General features: G+C 41.2%; 1 protein-coding gene across 5 annotated transcripts in view; it reads right to left on the bottom strand.

The window, feature by feature from the left end:
- LOC149311955 (voltage-dependent T-type calcium channel subunit alpha-1I-like) overlaps nt 1-21569 on the bottom strand; it is a 199199-nt gene that overhangs the window by 58378 nt on the left and 119252 nt on the right. For 4 of the 5 annotated variants that reach the window (XR_016281523.1, XR_016281524.1, XM_089528234.1 and 1 more), the window contains exons 11-20: nt 21227-21344; nt 18934-19089; nt 18399-18507; nt 10915-11087; nt 8769-9188; nt 7111-7211; nt 6501-6624; nt 4304-4372; nt 3091-3275; nt 1339-1465 (exon numbers count right to left, since the gene is read on the bottom strand). Coding sequence is in view for 3 of the 5 variants with exons in the window: in XM_089528234.1 (XP_089384360.1) it covers nt 1339-1465; nt 3091-3275; nt 4304-4372; nt 6501-6624; nt 7111-7211; nt 8769-9188; nt 10915-11087; nt 18399-18507; nt 18934-19089; nt 21227-21344 (1582 nt within the window). In the remaining 2 variants the exon portion in view is untranslated. The remainder of the gene's footprint in view (nt 1-1338; nt 1466-3090; nt 3276-4303; nt 4373-6500; nt 6625-7110; nt 7212-8768; nt 9189-10914; nt 11088-18398; nt 18508-18933; nt 19090-21226; nt 21345-21569) is intronic. The other variant, XM_089528235.1, reaches the window with a different exon arrangement.

Genomic DNA, 21569 nt, shown 5'->3' with positions numbered 1-21569 from the left:
ATACCATCATGCTGGAGGACTTAGAAATGCCTAGAGAAGTGTTCTCTTTAGGGATCTCTAGGTCCTCCAGCACAACTTTACCACCAACATTGGCTGGACATTGAACACAGAGTCATACTAGAGGATCCAGTGATTTCTAGAGAGAACATATTAATCAAATGCACAAAAATCAAAGCCACAAATGTGGAGGGGTGACTGTATAGACCAGGGGTAGGCAACCTGCGGCCCGTGGGCTGGATGCGGCCCGGCAAGGCCTTGGGACCGGCCCCAGCCTGGTCCTGCTGCCAATTGCCACCAGGGCCTTTGGGGGGCAATTGTCTATAGAAGCCTCAGAAACATGCATTTATATTAACATTTTTTTAAAAATCAGCAAATTTTTTCGCATGTCCTCCTTTTTTTTTAAAAAGTGTCTTCCATTTGAAAATTTTGTCCTACATTTGTCCTGGTTTATTTATATATTTAATTTTTTAAAAAATTATTTAATTATTTATTTTTTGGCTTCGGCCCCCCAGTTATCTGAGGGACAGCAACCCGGCCCCCGGCTCAAAAAGGTTGCCTACCCCTGGTATAGACAGATGAAATCACAAAGCAGTACTAGAAAGCACATCTAGGATCCACAAGCAAAAGAAGAAACAAATCTTCATGTGCTTATTGAGGGTTACATTTTATTCTTTAAAATATTTTTTGATTATCCTGTTTTTAAAAAGCCCAACACATTTCAACCTTTATAGTCCTGAGTGTCCCTTTTCAGGGGCTACACATTCAATCTGTCAATAGCAGAAATTTCTGGAGTTGGCTATAATCTCTCTCTGCATAACTGAACTGTTAAACAGTAACAGTCCAGTTATATGGAGAGGTTTTTTATGGCCAACTGCAGAAATTTCTGCTGTTTATAGATTTACTGTGTAGTCTCTGAAGAAGACCACTCAATAGTAGACCCAGTTTAAAGAACATACCTGGATACTCCTGTCATCACCTTTCCCCTTGACTCTCCACTGGCTAATAAATGTTTGTGCTGCAGGAGGATGCAGTGGCTAAAAGGTGAGTTTGGGGTGGGGTGCAAGAGGAGATGTTTTATAGTTTTCCTTGGAAGAACATTATACTATGCATTCAGCCTGGCAACCCTATGACAGACAAGAGCAACAGACTTGGCTCTGAAACAAGGCAACTCTGGGCTGAGGAAACCATTTTGTAGGAGGTAACACTTGCCACACTTCTCTTGACCTATTTCTAGTGATTTACTTGGGACTGTATTATGGATAGGAAAAAGGGATTTGAACAAGGATGTGTTTTCTCAAATGCTCCTATGTATAAACTAAGACATAGTAGTGACAGTACCTGTACTCCAAGAATGCCAAATATGATGAAGAAAGCACAGCAAATGAGAACGATGTTTCCAATGGGCTTGAGTGAAGAAATGAGGGTCTCAACCACCAGCTTCAGGCCTGGGGCACGGCTGATGACCCTGAAAAAACAGGACTGTGAGGGGCAATCAGAAGGGAGACCCTAGTGCTCGTATCTGTGTATATACCAACTGCTCAGATAAGTATGAGGCAGCTGCTGCACAAAGTCACTGCAACTTGCTACATTTCTTAGAAGGCTATCATCCCTGCACAGAAATCTATATTCCATCTGTACAACTGGACACTTCTGTCTTGCCACATCTATATAAGAAGTGTTGCCTGGTAGCAGGTGTGCATATGGTAAAATGGAAATATATAAACTAATTAAGGTTATGTCTAATTTGCAATTATATTAAAGTAGAAAAATGGTCACGTGTGAAGCAACCGAACATTGTTGCATGTTTCAACGAACTTATATGGTTTCAGTTCTAGCCCCTCATGAGTCATGACAATATCTCTGTGTGTATGTGTGTGTTATGCAATCATCTAGATGATGCTGGACTGCAACTCTCAGCATCCATGGCAGCACAGCCAATGGTGAGGAATGCTTGAAACAGCTGTTCAGCAACATCTGGAGGGTCACACAATTCCCATTTCTTCCACAGACCCTCACTCATTGTGCTCTTAGGTCATGAGGGAAATAAAGTAGCCTCAAGGCCTAGAACAAAACTAGCAGGCCTACATAGCCAACAATCCCCACATATTACCTGCAGTTTGTATTATTTTCTGTTCTCTCCTGGTTTATTCTCTGACTAACAATTCTGACAAACCGAATTCATTGGTTACCTCCTTGTAAAGCTAATCAGATTTCTTGCCTACATCTCAAATTTGTTGCTGTTGTTAGGAGCCATCAGATCAACTTTGACTTATGGTGACCCTTTGAAGAAGAGACCTCCAAGAGCCCTGGCCATCAACAGCTCTGCTCAGGTCTTGTAAACTCAAAGTCATGTCTTCCTTGACAGAGTCAATTCATTTGTAATGTTTTCCTTACTTCTTTCAAATTTACTGAACATCATTGTCCTTTCTAATCAATCATATGATCTCATAAACTGTCCAAAGTACAATGTCCTAGTCATTTTGACTTCTAGTAAGAATTCAGGTTTGATTTGCACTTAGACCCATTTATTTCTCTGAGTATCTATGGTATTCACAGAACTCTTCTTCGATACCACATTTCAAACATTTTTCTTCCTGTCCAGCCTCCACATCCATAGATAGAAAATTAGAAATACTATGACAGGAATGATACTGACTTTGATATTCAATGTTACATCTTTGCACTAGAGGATCTTTTCTAATTCTTCAGAGCTGGATCTTCTCAAATCCTATCTAATTCCTTCATAAGAATTAGATAAAGATCTTATCTAATTCCTTCACAGCTGCCCTTCTCAAATGATATTCTAGCCACTCAATGATTTTCAAACTTGCCACTGCATTTTTATTCTCATTCTCATTCAAACTCTCCCTCTATCTTTGTTCTTTCCCAGTTAAATGGGCCCAATCATGGAAGAGCTCATTCCTCTCCTAAGCCCTAAACATAATTGATATTTTATTGTCCTTACCGAAATCTTTACATTGGCAAAATATGGGTGGGTGGGTGGGAATGCACATAAATGTCAGTCTTGAGAATTCAGAATTAGGATTGTTATGCAAGAGAGGAGAAAGTATATGAGCCTGTGGATCTCACCTGAGGGGGCGCAAAGTGCGCAGCAGTCGGAGGACACGCAGCACTCCCAGAATCTTGGCTCCCCCAGCAGACGCAACTGAAACCACAATATCAATGATGGATACAAACACCAGAAAGCCATCAAGGATATTCCAGCTGCTACGAAGATAGGCCTGGTCCCCAAAATATAGGCCAAGGGAGACTACCTAGAGGAGATGAGAAAATAAATGGGCATGGACAGTTAAACAGGAAGAGTAAGGCTGCAACATTATAGATGCACAATGCATAGATTTTCAGTTTGCACTTTGGGGCTAAATCCTTGGTAATAATTAGCAAGAGACTGATGGAAAACTGATCATTCACACTGTTATCTCTGCATTTACCTCTTCTCTCAAAGTCAATTCTGGGTAATAAAAAAATGACACACTGTAGAAATTGACTCCAGCTCCTTTTAACAAAGAAGTTTTAGAAAGTTGCCAATAGCCACCAAGGGCCTAATGATGTTGTACCCACTCATGTACCTTCATAGGAATATTATACATCATTTATCATCACAGAGGTATTTATGAGCTTTGCTGAACTGAGATTCAGAAATGAAACTGTTTTAATTTTCAATATTCTTAATAATGTCAGCCTATGAGAGGAAAAGGTAAAAAAGATAACAATCAAAACATTGAAGCAGACCAATGCTGTATATTTACTATTTTTAATTTTTGACTGGGAATATAAATTTATTATTTTTTCAGATGAATTTATAAATATTTCCTAGAAACCATCCTGAACATATTCCCTCTCATCCCCTTCAGACTGTTGATATCATTTCTCATATCTGGGGTGCCTGGATGCCATTGCCCCCTCCCCGCATCAGGGTTTCTTTCTCAAGTGATTTTAGCCAATCAGTGATCACATAATGACATTGATGATGTCATGATTACTACATAGCTAATTAGATCTGCCAATTGCTGGCATCACTGAAAGCAACCAAAGCATATTCAAAGTGAAGCAATGTCTTCCAAATAGATAAAGGTTTCTATCTCCATGCTTGACTGAGGGAAAATCTTGACAGAGGCATAATTCAACAAAACTGTTCTGTGAAAGTGGCATCACTTTTTAACTCAGCTTTATCAAGAAAAGACAAATGGTACTTCTGCCTCTCTGGCAGGGTGAAAGCAGGAAAAGGGTTAGTTGGGCAAGCACAGTGGGAATAGCTTGGCATTATTAGTAGATGACTTACCTTCAGTGTCATCTCAGCAACAAAGATGGCTGTGAAGATGTAATTGGATACCGTGAGGAAGATTCTCTCCTGGAACAATCAAAGGCAGCCTCAAAATATATCTGGCAAGTATTTTGCAATTTAAATTATATAAATTATTGCAATAAGCTTGGCAAATGCTACCAAGTTTAATGGTAATAACTGCGAGTGACAATCTAGATCACTTTAGAGGCACTTGCTACGAAGCATCAGTCAATCCATCATCTTAAAGCCTAATTGGCTGTCTTCTCTCCCAGTCTAATCTTGTGGCCCAATCCATTTCTAGTGAAGGTAGATAGGGCAAAGCAATTTAAGTGACTGAGATTTCCTCCTCATATACACACTAGGTATCTTATTTTTAATGGCTTGGAAATCATAACAGTGATTTATTAAACCACTGAACAGATACACAGAAACCCTAAATACATGGAGGTCACAGGGACTGTTCATGGGACTTACTCTGTGCAAAGTATGTGCTCTACTACTGAGACATAGTTCCTTCCATTTTGTATGAAATTGTTGCGCTATATAATACTAGATGATCTTCTAGTCACACAGATAGCTCAAATTGGTAGGTTTGTGTAATGCACAAAGATTGGATTCTGTGTATGTCTCCCTGCTTTGCACCGATCGTTTACCATGTTCTGGGGGAAAACAGCACATTGATATTTATGGTTGTGGCTCTCTTGCCAATATTATATAGTCAAGGTTCAAACGTGGAAGTTCACAAGCCTTGTCCTGGGAACGAGGGCAGGGCTATTATGAACAATCTGGAGTTATGTATCTATATGGATTCCCAATACATGAGAAAGAGATATTTCCCCCACAAATTGGCAGTTAATCTAGCAAGGGGAGAATGTACCATTTTGATGCTTTGGATGGGAAGCATTTTCTTCATGTAGATTAGATATGTTGTCAAAGATTACATTTATGTGTGTCCAAGATATTTTAACAAATGTGTACTCTTGTATTTCATACAAATTAATCTGAAATAAATTGTTAATAGAAATTAGAAGTTCCATAATTCTAAGCACGGATATGTTCAGAAGTATTCTTGCTGAAAGTCAGCTAATTAATCTCTAACACACTATACTCAGGTCACACAATTCAAATATGGACAAAGAGTGGAATCTAATTAAGTCCTGTCCTCCCACCTTCAAAACTACATCAGTTGCCCTTCCTGACTGTGACTCCCTCTTTGCCCTCAATATCTCCTCTGGAAGGTCGTGAACCTTGCAGAAACACTTTTGGCAGGGCGCAAGGGCCAGCTGAAGGGGATGGATAAGAAGTCAATTCCTAGCTGACTGTATTTCATTGAGACAAAAATGGGACATTGGGATGGCAAAAATGGAATGGGGTTATGTAATATTCCATATTCATGAAAAATAAGATGATAACAAAAGTTTTATTACATGAACATATTGAGCTAACAATTATTCTTCAGTGACAGAATTCATACAAAAATTTAGATGTAAGGGGGGGACTCTACTTCACCACAATCGTACCATGAATATTTCTCCAAGGAAATAGTCTTACGCAGCAAATTTTGGTCTTCCAGCGCTATCATAAAACATCTCACACTCCATGCCACAATTTTTATGGGGTTTTTTTGCTTTTTTTTTTTACAACTACAATTTCAAACAGGAATCTTCAAACCATTTTTACAACACAACAGGGCATTTTTTCTTGAAAATGGGACAAAATTGATATTTATACTAAAAAGACAAGAAGGTCTGGAAATATGGGGAAAAAACAGCACTGTCCCATTTAAAATGGTACATATTGTCAGCCTATCAATTCCCCACCATGCAAGCAGATATCCATTCAAACAATACAGAGATCTACCAAAAAGGGGTGGGGTTGTTTTTCTATGCTCTTTCAAATTCACCTTATATGAAGCATTCTGACTAACCTATTATAAACCATAAATCATGAAAAAATAAGAATAATTTTAAAAACATATTTTGAAAGATAGAATATCCACCATCATGTGAAAAATTGTTATGAAACACAACAGTGTACAGTGAATGTGATTATTTTAATGGTAGCTTGTTAGACACACAGTTCCTATGCACATCCCTATCTACAGGCTGTGCAAAGAACACATGTGGCTGCCTCCCCAAAGTTGTCCAAGGGTTTTATGTTATCTTGAAATAAGCCATGGTATAAGACTACTCACAGTGCTCCCATGTTCAATCTGAGGTCTCTCCAAGGCGATGGTGATGCAGTTCAGGAAAATGAAGGACAGGACGATATAATCAAACAGTTTATGGGCAATGATAGTTTGGCAAAGGATGCGAAACCTGCAAGACAGATGGTTTGTTTTTACACTACAAGTATTTCTGGTAAACTACAAGAGCACTGACGAAGGTTTTGAGGCGATCAGAGGTGAAAGAAATTTCTTCCTCTGTCATCTTCCTCAGCCTGTCTCCAAATACCTTGGGATTCTATTTAAACAAGTAGTTTAATCACTCCTGGCTCATAACAACGCTTTAGATTTTCCCATTTTTTATTTCCTAGCACCTAGGACAAACCTCTTTCTGTAGGAAAGAAGGAAAGAACAGGAGGGAGAGATAACATTGTTGAAAAGATTACATTCTTACTATTAATTTCATATTATGTTTTTTTCTGAAAATGTAATGGAAAAGCCAGTTGTGTAATGTGAAAGATGGGCATCTGTGATTAAAAGTGAATACATGATCCTTATCTTGGTATTTAGAAAAAATGTGGCAACATCACATTCCTATATCCACCCTGCCATCAACAAACTAGAAGTAAATGAACCTTACTTGTTTTGAGGTGAGAAGAGATAGATGGACCAGTCATCCCGCAACTCACACCAGTCTGGCTTGTAGGCTTCTATCATCTTTCTGATACGGAAACACAGGCTCTGCAAAAACAGAAGCAGAACATTAGAACCACCATCTTCTTGACTTCTGTACCTGAGCACTACTTGCTTTCACCTCCTTCGTGGCTAACACACTAATCACTGAGAATCTTTCCAATTACTGTTTCCTTACCTTGATAGATCATTCACTATCTACCCACCACACCCCTTGCAAGATAACAAAATGTCTTGACTTGCAGCTGTAGGGTGGTGAGGGCATACACAGAATATCCAGAAAAGTTCTACTCTGATCTTTAAGGCTGAAGAAGAACTCCAAGGTCATCAAAGTCAACTCCATGTACCAGGCAGGAGTAATGAGCTAATTTACCTCCTAGAAAGTAGAGAACCAACACTGCCATTTTAACTTAGATTGAAAACATTGCTGATTGTGTCACAGTTAGCATGACTAACAGGAATCAACTAAGGTAACAGCCCCTAGTATCGTCTACCAAAGATGAACTTTTCCAACTGCCCCTTATTGCTACATACATTTCATATCTGGGCAAGTGTGCTGTAATGCTGATTGCCATGGACATTGAGAGTTATAAACAAGCTGTGTTGTTCTGTACCTTCAAATCATTTCCAACTTATGCTGCCCCTAAGGCAAACCTACCACAGGGTTTTCTTGGCAAGTTTGTCCAGAGTGCTTTCCTGTCACACTGAGAGAATGTGACTTCCTCAGCATCACCAAGTGGGTTTTCCTGGATGAACTGGGATTCAAACCCTGGTTTCCTGCAGTCTAACGCATCACTCAAACCACTACAATCTATAAAGCAACAGGACTATGAAAAGTTGGTTTATTTGGCAGAAAGCATAGATGGCACATGGACTGAATATGCATGGGTGCTTTCTGGCACCATTTCAGTGAGGGCATGCCCTATTGTATTCATGAGCTACTACTGCCTGAAAAGATTGCAGCCTATGCATTTTTGCTTGGGAGTGCCTTAGCAGGACATATTTCTGAGTAATGGTGCATGGAATTGCATTGCAAATCTTCCAACAGTAGGTGCTCCAAAGGTTTTACCCATTCTTACTTGGCTGCAAAGAGTCTGACATGTAGTACAAGAGGAATTTGTCCATTAACATCACTGTTATCCCTACTTTAACATGGATTTCAGTGCAACCAAGAGTCATGTCGAGTCTAGGGTCTGAGCATTCTGGGGAAACATGAGGTCCTATGGAAGGATGCCAGGCTGAATGGACCCTGGACTCCTGTCTGGGATTGAACTCATAACCTTGTGACTGTGAATAACTGCAGTACCGGCATTTAACCACTGCATCACCAGGTATAACAGTGTAGTGTGACAAGGCTATTAATCCAAAATCCCTGAAAGGCATCAGGTTGTCCACCCCAGCCTACAGGTTTCTTTTCAGAGAATACATTATGAAAAGGATACCATGAAAGTAGATTATCTGGAAGTGACTTCTTTGCAACTTTGAACTGTGATACCCTCTTGCATAGCAGTTTTTGTTTGGTCCAGCTCACCCTCTTATTTATTATGGTTACTTTCAACTCTGCAAGCTCTTAACACTGCTTTAATGAAGAAAAGAAGTACTCACATAGTCTATCTCCTCCTCATCTTCTCCATGGTCCTTGCGATTGTTCATTTCAGGAAACATATCCTTAGCAATATTAGGCATTTTACCATTGCAGTCCTGGTGCAGAGTAGGTCCTGTTGTCACACCGGTTTTCCGTGATGGCCTGTGACAGGATGGTGCTGATGGCACCAACTCTACTAGTTCAGAAGAGCCTTTGATATCCAAGGAGAGTGCCCGTCGGTGATGATGAACTCTTAGTGGTGCTTCTCGTTCTCCTTCTAATGTCCTGTGTCTTTCCCCAGATAAGAGTGACTCGTGCTCAGCTGAAGGAGGCTTCTGTTTGAGGCTGTGCCCCCGGGCAAGACTGTTCCAGCTGGAGCGTCGGCTTCCCCAGACCCCACTCCGACCCCATGCTCCATAGTGAGAACTGCGAGAGCTAGACTGTGAGAGATCCAAGATAAGATCCATTACCTCCACTCAAGCAAGAAGTTTGGATGATCTCACATTTTTAGTTGTGTAGTCACATCTAACATTCTCTCTATCCCAACCCCAATTTCACATCTTGGAAATACACACACACACACACACACACGTGGATAAGTCAACCCAGGTTTTTTGGGTTAATTTTTAAACTAAAATTTCTAGACTTATACATAAGTATAAACAGCACTACAAAACTGCTACACAACATTGAAGGGTTCTTTACTTTCAGAGGCATTATTGGTTCAAGTCTATGTATGTGGCTGTCGGATAAATCAATTAAAATATTTTGGTAGAATTTCCCCCCTGATTAACTAGATAGTAGATTTTAAAAATATATATTATTTGAATACAAGTAATAATGTAAATTGATCATGGCAGGCACACTTCTAGAAGAGGTATTTTCTTTTTATCACATACATAGAAAAGGACATCTCTTCTAAGATGATCTCTGCTATGACACATATACATACATGTAAAACACAAACTGCTGCATTCACTAGAGGCTGATTTCATACCATCTGTATAATTAACTTAAGATTTCTTGAACTGGGAGCTAGCCTGATTAAAGGTTGTGCTTATTCTTATCAGATGTCCCTGAGTTTGTCTTTAGCTGTGCCTACCAACTGCTACAAGCACTGTGGAGAATATCAAACTGAGAAGGGGTCTTCTTTATTCAGCTGCATTCCCTACTCAGAGCCATATGAAGAAAAAAGGAGGAGCAGTGTCAGTACTCAAAACATCTAGCTCTCTTAGCCTAGTAAGATGCAGTGTGAGAGACTCCACTTCTTCTTTTGATGTTCCTCTTGGTGCAGCTGTACACCTCTTCCATGGCTACTGCTCCACTGCTATGTCCTTCATACTCCTTTCCCTTTGTCTCTACCAGGTTAGCATTACAATAACTTTGTATAAATGCAACATGAAAGGTATGTTTAAGTTCTGAAAGGTATGTTTAAGTTCTATCAAATCTCATTTATAAAATTCTAGAAAGCATAATGCCATGGAAATTCTGCCCCACAGAACATTTGAGTTATGGTCTCCATTTTATCATTACAAAACATCTCTGAAGTACATTACATTGAGCAAACAAGTGTTCATGGCATGTACTGAACTTTTGATCAAATTGATATTTGAATTCAATTTTTCTACTCCACATACAGGATCCTATTCTTTATTTCAGCAGTGAACATTCTGTGGACTGCTTGATGTCACTGAATACAATTCCCATCAGCCCCAGCCACCATAGCCAATGGTCAGGGATGATGAAAGTTGCTATTTGTTAATATCTGCAGGGTCACAGGTTGCCAATTCTGGCCAATACCTATGTATTGACTTTCAGTACCTGAAATATTTAAAGTGAGAAAAAGGAGGACTGGCAAGACATGTGGTTTTGATCATCTTGGTTTCATTCTTACAATGAATAAATCACAGCTTACATTGGCTACCACTTCATGCATCAAATCACTGAAGCATTTATAGAGAAAGAAGAGGACCTCAATATGGGGCCAGTAGAAATACTGTAGAAGCAGCAGGAGATATGGGCGAGATATATGGAAGATCTGGAAGAAGCGTCCAGTAGCAAGATTGGAAGCAATAACTCAGTAACAGAGCACATAATGTGAATGTGGGAAATTAGGATCAGTACATTGCCTTTAGTAAAAGCACATTGCATTTAAAATCTACTCACCAAGGACATCACACTGCTTTTCCTAGTTTCAAGGGCCACAAGGACTTTGTCTGGTTGTAGTGCATTGCATGAAGGATTAGTAATTCCAGCAACTGCTCCAGGCTGGTTGGGACAAGGCAGGTTGGGATCAAGATGTCCATTTGGGGTCATGGGGATTGCACAAAGCTTTGGATCTGATCAGAAAACCACAAAAGACACAGAGAGAGCAAAATACATTCCTTTCACTTTGCCTGATACATATAGATATAAATTCTCATGTAGGCCTCAATGCTATCTTCATAGTCATAGCCTCTAGAACACAGGAGGCAACACAGAACGAAATAAAAAAGCTTTTGTTCTAGTCAGTGAAAAACCTTTGTATATCTCCTAGTGAAGCCTGGAAATTTAAGGCCCATTCCACTTACCAGAAAATCAATTTCCTGAACCGATTCCTGAAACTGGTTCTGAAAAAATGTGGTTCCCACTATGTTTGCGCCAGTTTCAGGAATCGGTTCAGGAATCGGCAAGTGGTGGGGCACAGCTTGATTGCCAAGCCCATCTCTGGCCTCTCCTGGCCCCAAAACCCGTAGCCCAGCCTCCTTACCAGCTTCTTTGGCCAGTGACTGGGTGCCCTGCAGCCTTTAAAAAAAAATTCCACAGCTGGGGAGGCTGGAAGGAGGTCGTAGAGAAGCTGGGGGAAAGCCGGGAAGGAGGTCGCAAGGCTTCCAGTTTCTCCGCAACCTCATTCCAGCCTCCCTGGCTGTGGGAAATTTTAAAAAAAGGCACAAGGAAGCTGGTCAGTGGCCAAAGAAGCCGGTAAAGAGGCTGGGCTGGGGATTTGGGGGCCAGAAGAGGCCAGGCCAGGCCAGCTGCCCCCCTGAGCTGGGCTGCCAGTGGGAACCAGGGCAGATTTGAATCTGATTCAAATCCACCTGGTTCCCACTAGGGCTGAATCGATTTATTTCTAAATAAATAGATTCAGCACAAAAACCACCCCATTTTCTCAGTGTCTTTTTGATGTGGGTTAAATGGTCAAAAATCTGAACTGATTTCTAAAATTGGACTCAGTGGGAACCATTCCCGTTTAACCTGGATCCTGATCCCGATTTAAACATAGTGGGAACAAGGCCATATAATGTCTCTATTCTCCTTTAGAGATAGTATTTAATAACCAGTTGATTCATATAATCCAGCTGTCCTAATTTGGCAAGGACATGTGACAATAAATCTGCTCAGCTGCTTTAAAAAATGTCTCGGGGTCATTCCCACTGGCCTATAATGCAGGTCTGGATGCGAATCAAGGGTGCATCGTTTCCATTTGTGTGCGAATACAACCTGCATTGCTCCGAATTCGATCTCACTGAGATTTCAATCTGATTCGATTTATCTAGGAAAACCCGAATTATAGGTCGATAAATCGGTTTAAAAAACAGTGATTTTAAAGCGAGTTTTCCTGTGCCTCCTCAGTCTGATTCGGAGCAAATGAATAGGAATGAAAGGGTGTCTGATTCGGGAACCTGGAGATGGGAGGAGCAGCGCTCAAGGGGCTGGACTGGGGGATGTCACTCTCTTTGTTCTCTTTCTGCATCGCTGCCACCATTTTCTTCCATTCGCATAGCCTTTCGCCCAGTGGATTGGGAAGCAGGGTAAGGTGATCGCGCTACATTGAGCTCCAAACGCAGTAAACACATTACTCCCCCTGCAACCTCCCCTCTGCTCCACATTCATAGACCGATGTGTGTGGAGAGCCACTGAACACATTTTTAACTATTATTATTATTATTTCTTTTTTGCCTCTACCTGAGCGCCTGAGCAGCAGATGGGCTTTGCAGTACATGCCTGCTTGATCGCCCCCCAGATAGCCCAGGGAGCAATGGGGGAGGCAAAGGGATTTGGGGGAATAGAGGCTCCTCTCCTCTCTTTCCCAGAGGGAGTCTGGGGAGACACACAAGAGGCTGGACGCCAAGGGATTGGGGCCAAGAGAGGCTCCCTTTTCCCTTTCCTGGAGGGGAAAAGCACCTAAGCAGCTGATTGGTTGTGATGTCAAGCGCTTAAGCACTTGATTGACAGCTGATTTTTTAAAAAAGGGGTTCCGGAAGGGCAATGGGAACGGGGAGCAAAATAAACCACTTCAAATTACCACAGGAAAAATACCAATGGGAATTAAAACAGGGGTAAAAACCCCCGGGTCTGTTTGCACACGTTTTTAATGGGAACGATGGGTTAGATTCCAGTCAGAATCTGAGTCAGAATCCGAGTCAGAATCGCAGCGAAATAAGCCGCTTTTTTTGCCCAGTGGGAATGGCACCTCAGTTTCTCTCTCAACCTTCCGCCCTTCCCTCTTTGTTTTCAGCTTACTTCAGCAGCTTGAGTTCAAAGTGAAAAAGTAGTTTCAACTCAGTGGTCTAGTGCTGAGCTTCCTCAGTAAGCTCAGGTAAAAGCAAACTGCTGAAGCTTCTTTTAGCTTATCTGGGGTTTTTTTTATCAATACATTTTCATGTTGATCATGCTCTCATGAGGAGATTATTGCATTGAATTTAAAGTGACTTATGCCTGGGGCATAAAGTCATGATTAATTTTTAAAGTGGCTGTTATTGTACACAGCCATGGCCAGGTGAGTACAACCCATATGTAGCCCAGATTCCAGCCATGCTTATCCAGTGGCTTTTCAAAAATGGGAGTTTGCAGTTTTTGAAAAGCCGCTGGGTAAGTGCGGCTGGGATCCGGACTGGATGCGAGTTGCACTCACCCGGCCACGGCTGCGTGTGAAAACATCTGCTTTTAAAATTAAACGTGACTTTATCCTGTCAGGAATAAGTCATTTTAAATTGAATGTGATGATCTCACCAGTTTTCCCTGTTCTTTCACTGGTACATCTGTCTAGCTGTCCTTCTTTTCCACCCTCACACTTTCATCCTTCTCCTCTTTTAAACCTACCTTCAACACTCTCTCTCCTTCATCCTGTCCTTCCTCTTCCATCTTTTCCATCTTTCATGTAAAGCCTGGGGCTGGAAATGTGCAGAATTTGTTGGGAAAAACTGCTGCAGACACTGCTGCCTCCCCTGGTCTGCCATCAGCCTCCAGCTCCTCACCACTTCCCAGGTGAATGTCTTACCATGGTGGGTGGTTCTCTGCCCCCACATCATTCTGGCTCCACAGTTCCACAATATCTGGAGAACTCCACGGTTCCCACCTCTCCATAGGTACTCCATAGTAATATTATTTTTCTTGTGGCAGCTAGGGAAGCCAACACAATTCTAAGCTGCATAACAGGAGTATAGTATCTAGATCAAGGAAAGCAATAGTGCAAACTATTCTGCTTGGTTGGATCTTCTCTTCTCCAAGCTAGACATACCCAGCTCCCTAAGCCACTCCTCATAGGGCATGGTTTCCAGACTTTTCACCATTTGGGTCCCGCTTCTCTGAACATACTGTGTCCAGTTTTGGACAACACAATTCTAGAAGGGTATTGTGAAGCTTGAACATGTTCAGAGAAGGGTGACCAAAATGGTGAAAAGTCTGGAAATCTTATGCTCTGTGAGGAGTGGCATAGGGAGCTGGGTATGTTTAACTCGGAGAAGAGAATATTAAGAGATACTATGGTGGGATACAGACCACCCAAAAAGGACGGTCTCCTGCTGCCCTGGTTTGCTCTGCGAGGAAGCTGCAGGCTCCAGACCGTGAGGCTTCCCCATGGAGCAAAAAGAACCCTTAAAAAGTGGGTTCTTCTTGAGGCGCGTTTGTGATGCTGCAATGAGCCAATGGCGCACTGCGGCGTCACAAACACGGCAGGACGTGCGGACACTAAGCATCCGTCACGTCAAAATGGCGGCACCCATGAGTACAGGGCGCTGCCATTTTGACGCCCCCATCACTTGGTAGGGGTGAGGCCAGTATGGGTGGTGTGCCCTCGGCCAACCCCTAGCACGTGACGGGGGCGCACTTTAAGCCCATCTGTAGAGGGCCTATGATAGCCTTGTTTAAATATTTGAAAAGATATCATATGGAGCAAGTTCGTATTCTGCTCCAAAGACTAGGACATAAAGCAATGGGTTCAAACTACAGGAAAAGAGATTCCATCTAAACATTAGGAACAAATTCATAACTGTAAGAGTTGTTTGACAGTGGAATGCACTACCTCAGAGTGTGGTGGAGTCTCCTTTTTGAAGGTTTTTAAAACAGAGGGTGGATGGCCATCTGTTGGGAGTGCTTTGTTTGTGAGTTCCTACATAGAGACTTGTGGTCTCTATGATTCTATGGTTCTATTAAAGGAAAGGAAATGGAAGAGAGGCTTCCCAAGCTGTGGAACTCCCTTTCTACAGAAGTTCTCAGCTGCTAATGCATATGTAGACTGGGATCCCAAACAGATCAGCAGTAAGGAACCCTGGTGGCGCAGTGGTTAAATGCCTGTACTGTAGCCATTCACTCAAGACCACAAGGTTGCGAGTTCAAGACCAGAAAAAGGGCCCAAGCTCGACTCAGGCTGCATCCTTCCAAGGTCGCTAAAATGAGTACCCAGACTGTTGGGGGCAAATTAGCTTACTTGCTAATTAGCTTACTTGCTGTTCACCGCTATGATCTTTGGAATAGCGGTATATAAATAAAACAAATTAATTAATTATTATTATTAAGTGCAGGCTTGGGAGTGGCATGGGGGTTTGAGGCTTAGGTGACAGACGCCCTGACACCACCCCCAAACCAGAGTCATGCTGCCTGTCTGACTAGTGCCACAAAGCTGTGGTGGTGGCTGAAAGGGTGCTCTTTTGCCAGCTCAAAAAGGATCAGCATTTTGCTGCCTCTTTTTGAGCCAGCAAATAGCCAGATCAAGGCTGCGGCATGTGGTTTCCATGGCCCCGATATGGCGCTCAAAGTGGCGGTGTTACTCCATCCCTTTAGGGCCATCTGTTTTGTTGCTGGGTCTCTCCCATTCTTTCAGTTGTTCCCCTCTATGCTCTCTTTCTTCCAGCAGGCAAAGAGCTTTTTATTGAGGCAGCTCTTTGGCTCTTAACTCATTGTGGCAAAAGGGTGTTGTAAACTATCTGTTGTAAACTATCTTGACTCCCAAGAAATGCCAAGAAAAAGGCAAAATATATAAATAAATGATCAACAGAGGAGCTACAGGTCAGCTTATCATATCTAACATCCCCATGCAAAAAACAACTCCTGTCATCTCTTACTTTGTCATCTGAATGGTGGCAGAGAGTGGCTCCCATGTCAATGGGGCAGAGTCAACTCCAGGTTCTAGTCTTACCTTCAAAGGTGCTATCCAAGGTTCTGAATTTTAATCTGCTAAATAGGTTCAGTCCCTTGGATAGATCATTTAAGCTTTAGGTGAAAAGGTACAGCAGACCTACTGCCCCACTAATATAGAAGCCATCAACTGCCATGGCATATACAGACTGGGTCTTGCAATCTCTCTCTCTGATTCAGATAGAATATTCAAGGCTTCTAAGTGGCCTGCCTGACTGTCTGTGCTAACCTGGAAAACATTTTCTCTTTGCATAGACCTGAACTGGCAGCAAAGTGGGTCATTTAGGTGGAGGAAACACTGCCTATCATGTACACTCTTCCATTTTGCCTTTGAGAGTGAGTTGATTTTACTTATGTCTGAATTCATGGTTTTATCATTTTATATCAGTAGCCACTGGACAATTTATACAGGTTTTTCATTTCTCTTCAACCTGCTTGTACAATCTGAACACTGGGGGTTTGATTGAAACTCAGTGTGGGGGCCCAGCTCCATCAGCAGTTTGAGCATCTTTATCATCATTATTCTAGCTGCTGTGAAACTATGTGGAAAAACTAACTGTCCTCCTGTTGCCAGGCCGGTCTAGAATCACTGTTGCATTCTGAACCAAAATATATGTTGTTCAGGGAAAAGAAACAGGATTTTGGCCACATCAGGGACAAAAGATACCAAACATCCTCTGGTGAAGTGCTACCATAGTTTTGCATTTGTAACTAGAAATGAAAATAAATGAAAAGATTGCTCTTTCTGAACCCAACTTCCTTGGGCAAAGGGGGAAAAATGAAAACTTTTCAAAATGATGCAAGCTTTCACGTATACAAAGAGTCAAAATTCTGTGAGCCAAATTTTTTCAGCTAAATGATTCACATAGGTTTTATTTATAGTCTACCTTTCTACTTAAAACAGTGTGCAAGGTGGCTAACAATAAAATAATATATATATATATATATATAATTAAATGTTGAAAATGGGTAATCTAAAATGCAATTAAAATTCACCAATAAAAAATAAGATTAACAGCACCCATTAGATTAAACTTGCTTCAGCAAACATGAGTAATTTGAAAGTCAAAGGGTTGAACATAAAAAAAAATGTATGTGCCTGCTAGCAAAGACAACAGAGGTGGAGCTAGCTTGCCCTCACTTAGAAAAGAGTTCCAGACCTGGGACCAGCTGCTGAGAAGGCCATCTCTCATACTCCTGTCAAATACATTTTCCTTCTGGAGGGACAGAAGGAAGAGCCCTCCTAGAGAGTTTAAAAATCAGCAACACAATCTCATAAATATCTACTCTCAGATGTTAGTTCCAATGAGATTGGTGGGGCTTACTCCCATGTAACTGGAAAGAGTGTTCAATACTTTTCTTTTTTTAAAGTGTGGCATGGATGAACTGAGAAGCCACATACTATAAGAAAATGGAAAGAAAATGTGCTTCTTAACCACTACACTTGTAGCGCACTCTTCCTTTAAGTGGGTATCCATTCCAGACACACACATCCCCGCGTAAGGGAAATATAGTGGAGCCCATTGAAAACAATGGGGCTTGTGCCCATGGTGCGTGTGCCATTGCCTCTTTCAGCATGCGGCTTTCAACGTATGATGAAAGCCACATATGATGCAGGCGCACTGTAATTTGTATATGTGTGTTGTGTGCCTTATGTTGTGTTACATATGAGGACCCTAAGGGAACTCTATCACAGGGTTTTCCTGGAAAGATTTATTCAGAGGAGGTTTGCCATTGCCTTCCTCTGAGGCTGAGAGCATACAACTTGCCAAAGTCACCCAATGAGTTTCATGGCTGAGTGGGGAATCAAACCCTGGTCTCCAGAGGTGTGTTCTAACACTCAAACCACTATGTCATGCTGGCTCTGCACTTAATTTACCCATAGTTAATTTAAATTAAGGAGAAGAGCCATGTTGAATAAGGCCATCTAGTCAAGCATTCGAAGGGACCACATATGAAGGAACAAACAAATTGCTGGAATTTGCACTGCAGTCAGAGGCTGCATCTGTGCTGGGAAAATAATGCAGTTTGACATCAATTTAACTGCCATGGCTCAATGCTATGGAATTCTGCGATTTGTAGTTTGTTGTGGCACCAGAGCTCTCTGGTAGAGAAAGCAAAATATCTAAAAAAACTACATACTCCAGAATTCCATAGCACTGAGCCATGGCAGTCACAATGGTGTCAAAGTGCATTATTTCTGCAGTACAGATGCAGCCAAAGTCATGCAGAATCAATATAGTTCATCTTCTTACCTGAGGCATCCTGGAACTTGTCAAACTCTTCAATGTTTGATGAACTCTGATCATCATCTGAAAATGACCGATTAGCATCACCCTGTGTTGGGAAAATAAATGCAAAGACCTGGGAATTGTGAGCATCTTGAGGCAAAGGAGATGTTTCCCTGTGATCCCAGTATTTTTCAAGGAATTTAAGGCAGGCAAACTACTTCATAGAAATGCTAGAATGATATGCTACTCTGCATGGAAGATGAGCCTGACTTGTTGCTCTGGGCATGCAATGCATCTTTGTTTAAAAGCTACTTTAAAAACCATCCTCCATAGACATGTGACTTAGCAAAGCCTTCGTGAACCTGATGTCCTACAATTATGTTTGACTAGCATAAGGTCAATGGAGTGGCAATCTAACACAGTCAGAGAACATAAAACTGGAGAAGGCTAGCATAAAGGAAGAATCACATCTGATGTGTTACATTCATCTTAGGCTTTCTCTCTTATCAGCCATAGGCCTATACCCTTCTTTCTGGAAACAGTTACAATAGCAGCTCACCTCAGCCTGGAATCCCTCCACTAGGATGGCCACAAGCAGATTGAAGAGAACATAGTTGCCAAATGTCATGAGAGCCACAAAATACAGGGATGCCCATGGGGAAGTGGAGGCCATGCCATTATACAGCACAACATTCCAGTCCTCCTGAGTCAAGATCTGAAACACATAAAAATATAAGAAGAAGAGCCATATTCAACAAGACTATCTAATCCAACAGTCACATAATAGCTGACAACTAGTTTGTTTGTCAGAAGCCTGCCATCAAGTTCTGAGTGCACTTGCAAACTCTGTCTCATAAACAAATTCATACTGTCCATTGATGGCTCCATCTTCCATGGATTCGATCATCCACATTGGCAGTCATCATTTATATTTTGTGCATTAAGCCCCACAGTTTAATTATGTGCTGTGTACAAAGTAGTACTTCCATTTAACTGACTTGAACCTTTCATCATTCAGCTTCAGTCGATGACTCTGGCTTCCAGTATTATTATTATTATGTGACAAGGAGAAAAGCAATCCTACTTGCTTTCTCCACATCATGAATAATTTTATATACCTCCATTGTGAGATTTATAAAAACATAACCCAAGCTTGTAAAGGCAGGATAAAACAAAGAGGATGCAGAGTAATAATGTGTTTACCAATGGAAAAAAAATTCTAATTGTTTCTATCTTTGAGAGTCCATTCACATGCATGAACTTTTTCTTGTTCTGAGATGATTTTTATGAAACGATGCTTCACACTGTGTCATGCTGTGCCAGTGCCACAGGCACTCTCTGAAATCCAGTCAGTTGTCATTCACAGTTCACTGGAGAGTAGCAGATACAGTGCAGCTCTGTTATGAGAGGCACAACTATGCTTGCAAACAATAGCGGATTGCGATTGATGGCACAGTGGGTCTGTATACAGCTTGAGCTTATAAAGATGCTGTTAAGAAGTGACTTTGGAAAAAGTTCCAAAATCCATTCTTAAGGCAGTAGCTTTATTAGGCCAGCTCAGAGGTCACCAACAGTGGGCAGGGATTTTGAGATCTCCAGATCTGCAAGATGTTACCAAAAGCAGGCAGTGTGAATGGAAGCTGAAGTGGTGTTTGTTGTTGTTAGCTGCCCTCGAGTCGGTTCCGACTCATGGCGACCCTAGTACTCTTCTCCAGCACCACACTTCAAATGAGTTGATTTTCTTTCTGTCTGCTTCCTTCACTGTTCAGCTCTTGCATCTGTACTTGGTAATTGGGAATACAACGGCCTGAAGGATTCTGACTTTAGTGCTCAGTTGTATGTCTTTACTCTTCAGTATCTTCCAGTTCTTTCATAGCTGCCCTAGTCGTCTTCTTATTTCTTGACTGAAGTCTCCATTCTGGTCAATGTTTGATCCTAGATATGGGGATTCTTTAACTATTTCAATTTCCTCGTTGTCTAGATTGAATTTGTGTATTTTCCCCCTGTGGTCATTGTTTTTGTTTTTTGTTTTCTTTATGTTCAGCATCAGACCTGCTTTTGCACTTTCACCTTTGACCTTCTTTATTAACTGTGCCAATTCCTGAATGTCTTCTGCTAAGGGAGAGGAAAAAGCTGATTTGATATTGAATTCATGGAGACTGCATGGTCAGAGTCTTCAGTGAAATGTAGGAGATGTTCAGATTAAGTTCAACAAGGTAATGTAATAACTTCAAGATATATCTAGGACTGGTGAGATGAAGAGACAAACATACCAGCTGGATTTTCCACTACCAAGGATGTTCTATGCTTTGTTGTATGCAGACATCTGCAAGTAACAACTGGATTTTCTACTTTCAGAAACTAGAATCTAACTTATACTGGCTTCATGACTTCAAAATTAAATTGGTTTTTACCCTTCCTCCCACTTGCTTTTTGTAACATCTCATCTCATTAAGATATCTAGAGATCTCAAAAAATCATGGATCCCATTTGCTGGCTCTTGAATTGGTCTGAAAAGGGCATTGCCTAATTTAATTCCTTTTTAATGTAATAATAATAATGATAATAATAATAATTTATTAATTTTATTTTATTTTTATGTTTTTATTGTACTGTTTTTAATGCTGTGAAGCCACTCTGAGTCCCAGTCCTGGGAAAAGAGTGGAATACAAATACATACAATAAATAAAAAATAAATAAACAATTGACCCAACATAGATTTTTTTTAAAAAAATTATTAAACATAGCCCTATGTCAAATGACAGATTAGAAACAATTTTTTTTTACTTCTTGCTTCATAGATTATATTTCACTCCCTTCTCTTTCTTCCTCTTGCCTTTTTCTGGACTCACCTGGAACACAGTCACAATGGCCCAAAGCAGGGAATCAAAATTCTTCCGGTCGGGGACTGTATCTCCTGTGTCAGTCCTGAGGCTGAATTTACAGCCAAAGATGTGCATTCCCAGGATGCTGTAGGGGGGGAACATAGGTTCTGTTGGTTGGTAATTACCAAAACATTTCTGCAGTGCTTTTAGTCATTACAAACTTATTTACCTATTTAAGAGCTCATGGCAGTGTATATGGGTTGTCCCACTATGGTCTTATCTGCATGGGCCAAAAGACTCATTTACCTCCCATTCTGATGGTGTCTTGCTTGGATGATGCAAGACCCAAACCCCAGTTCTGCTGAGAACA

The sequence above is a fragment of the Sceloporus occidentalis genome, unplaced genomic scaffold (assembly GCF_023333645.1).
Source record: "Sceloporus occidentalis isolate IW3139 unplaced genomic scaffold, rSceOcc1.0.p SCAF_5, whole genome shotgun sequence".
Lineage (NCBI taxonomy): Eukaryota > Metazoa > Chordata > Lepidosauria > Squamata > Phrynosomatidae > Sceloporus > Sceloporus occidentalis.
The sequence above is the reverse complement of the archived record's forward strand: the minus strand, read 5'-3'. Positions and strand labels throughout refer to the sequence as shown.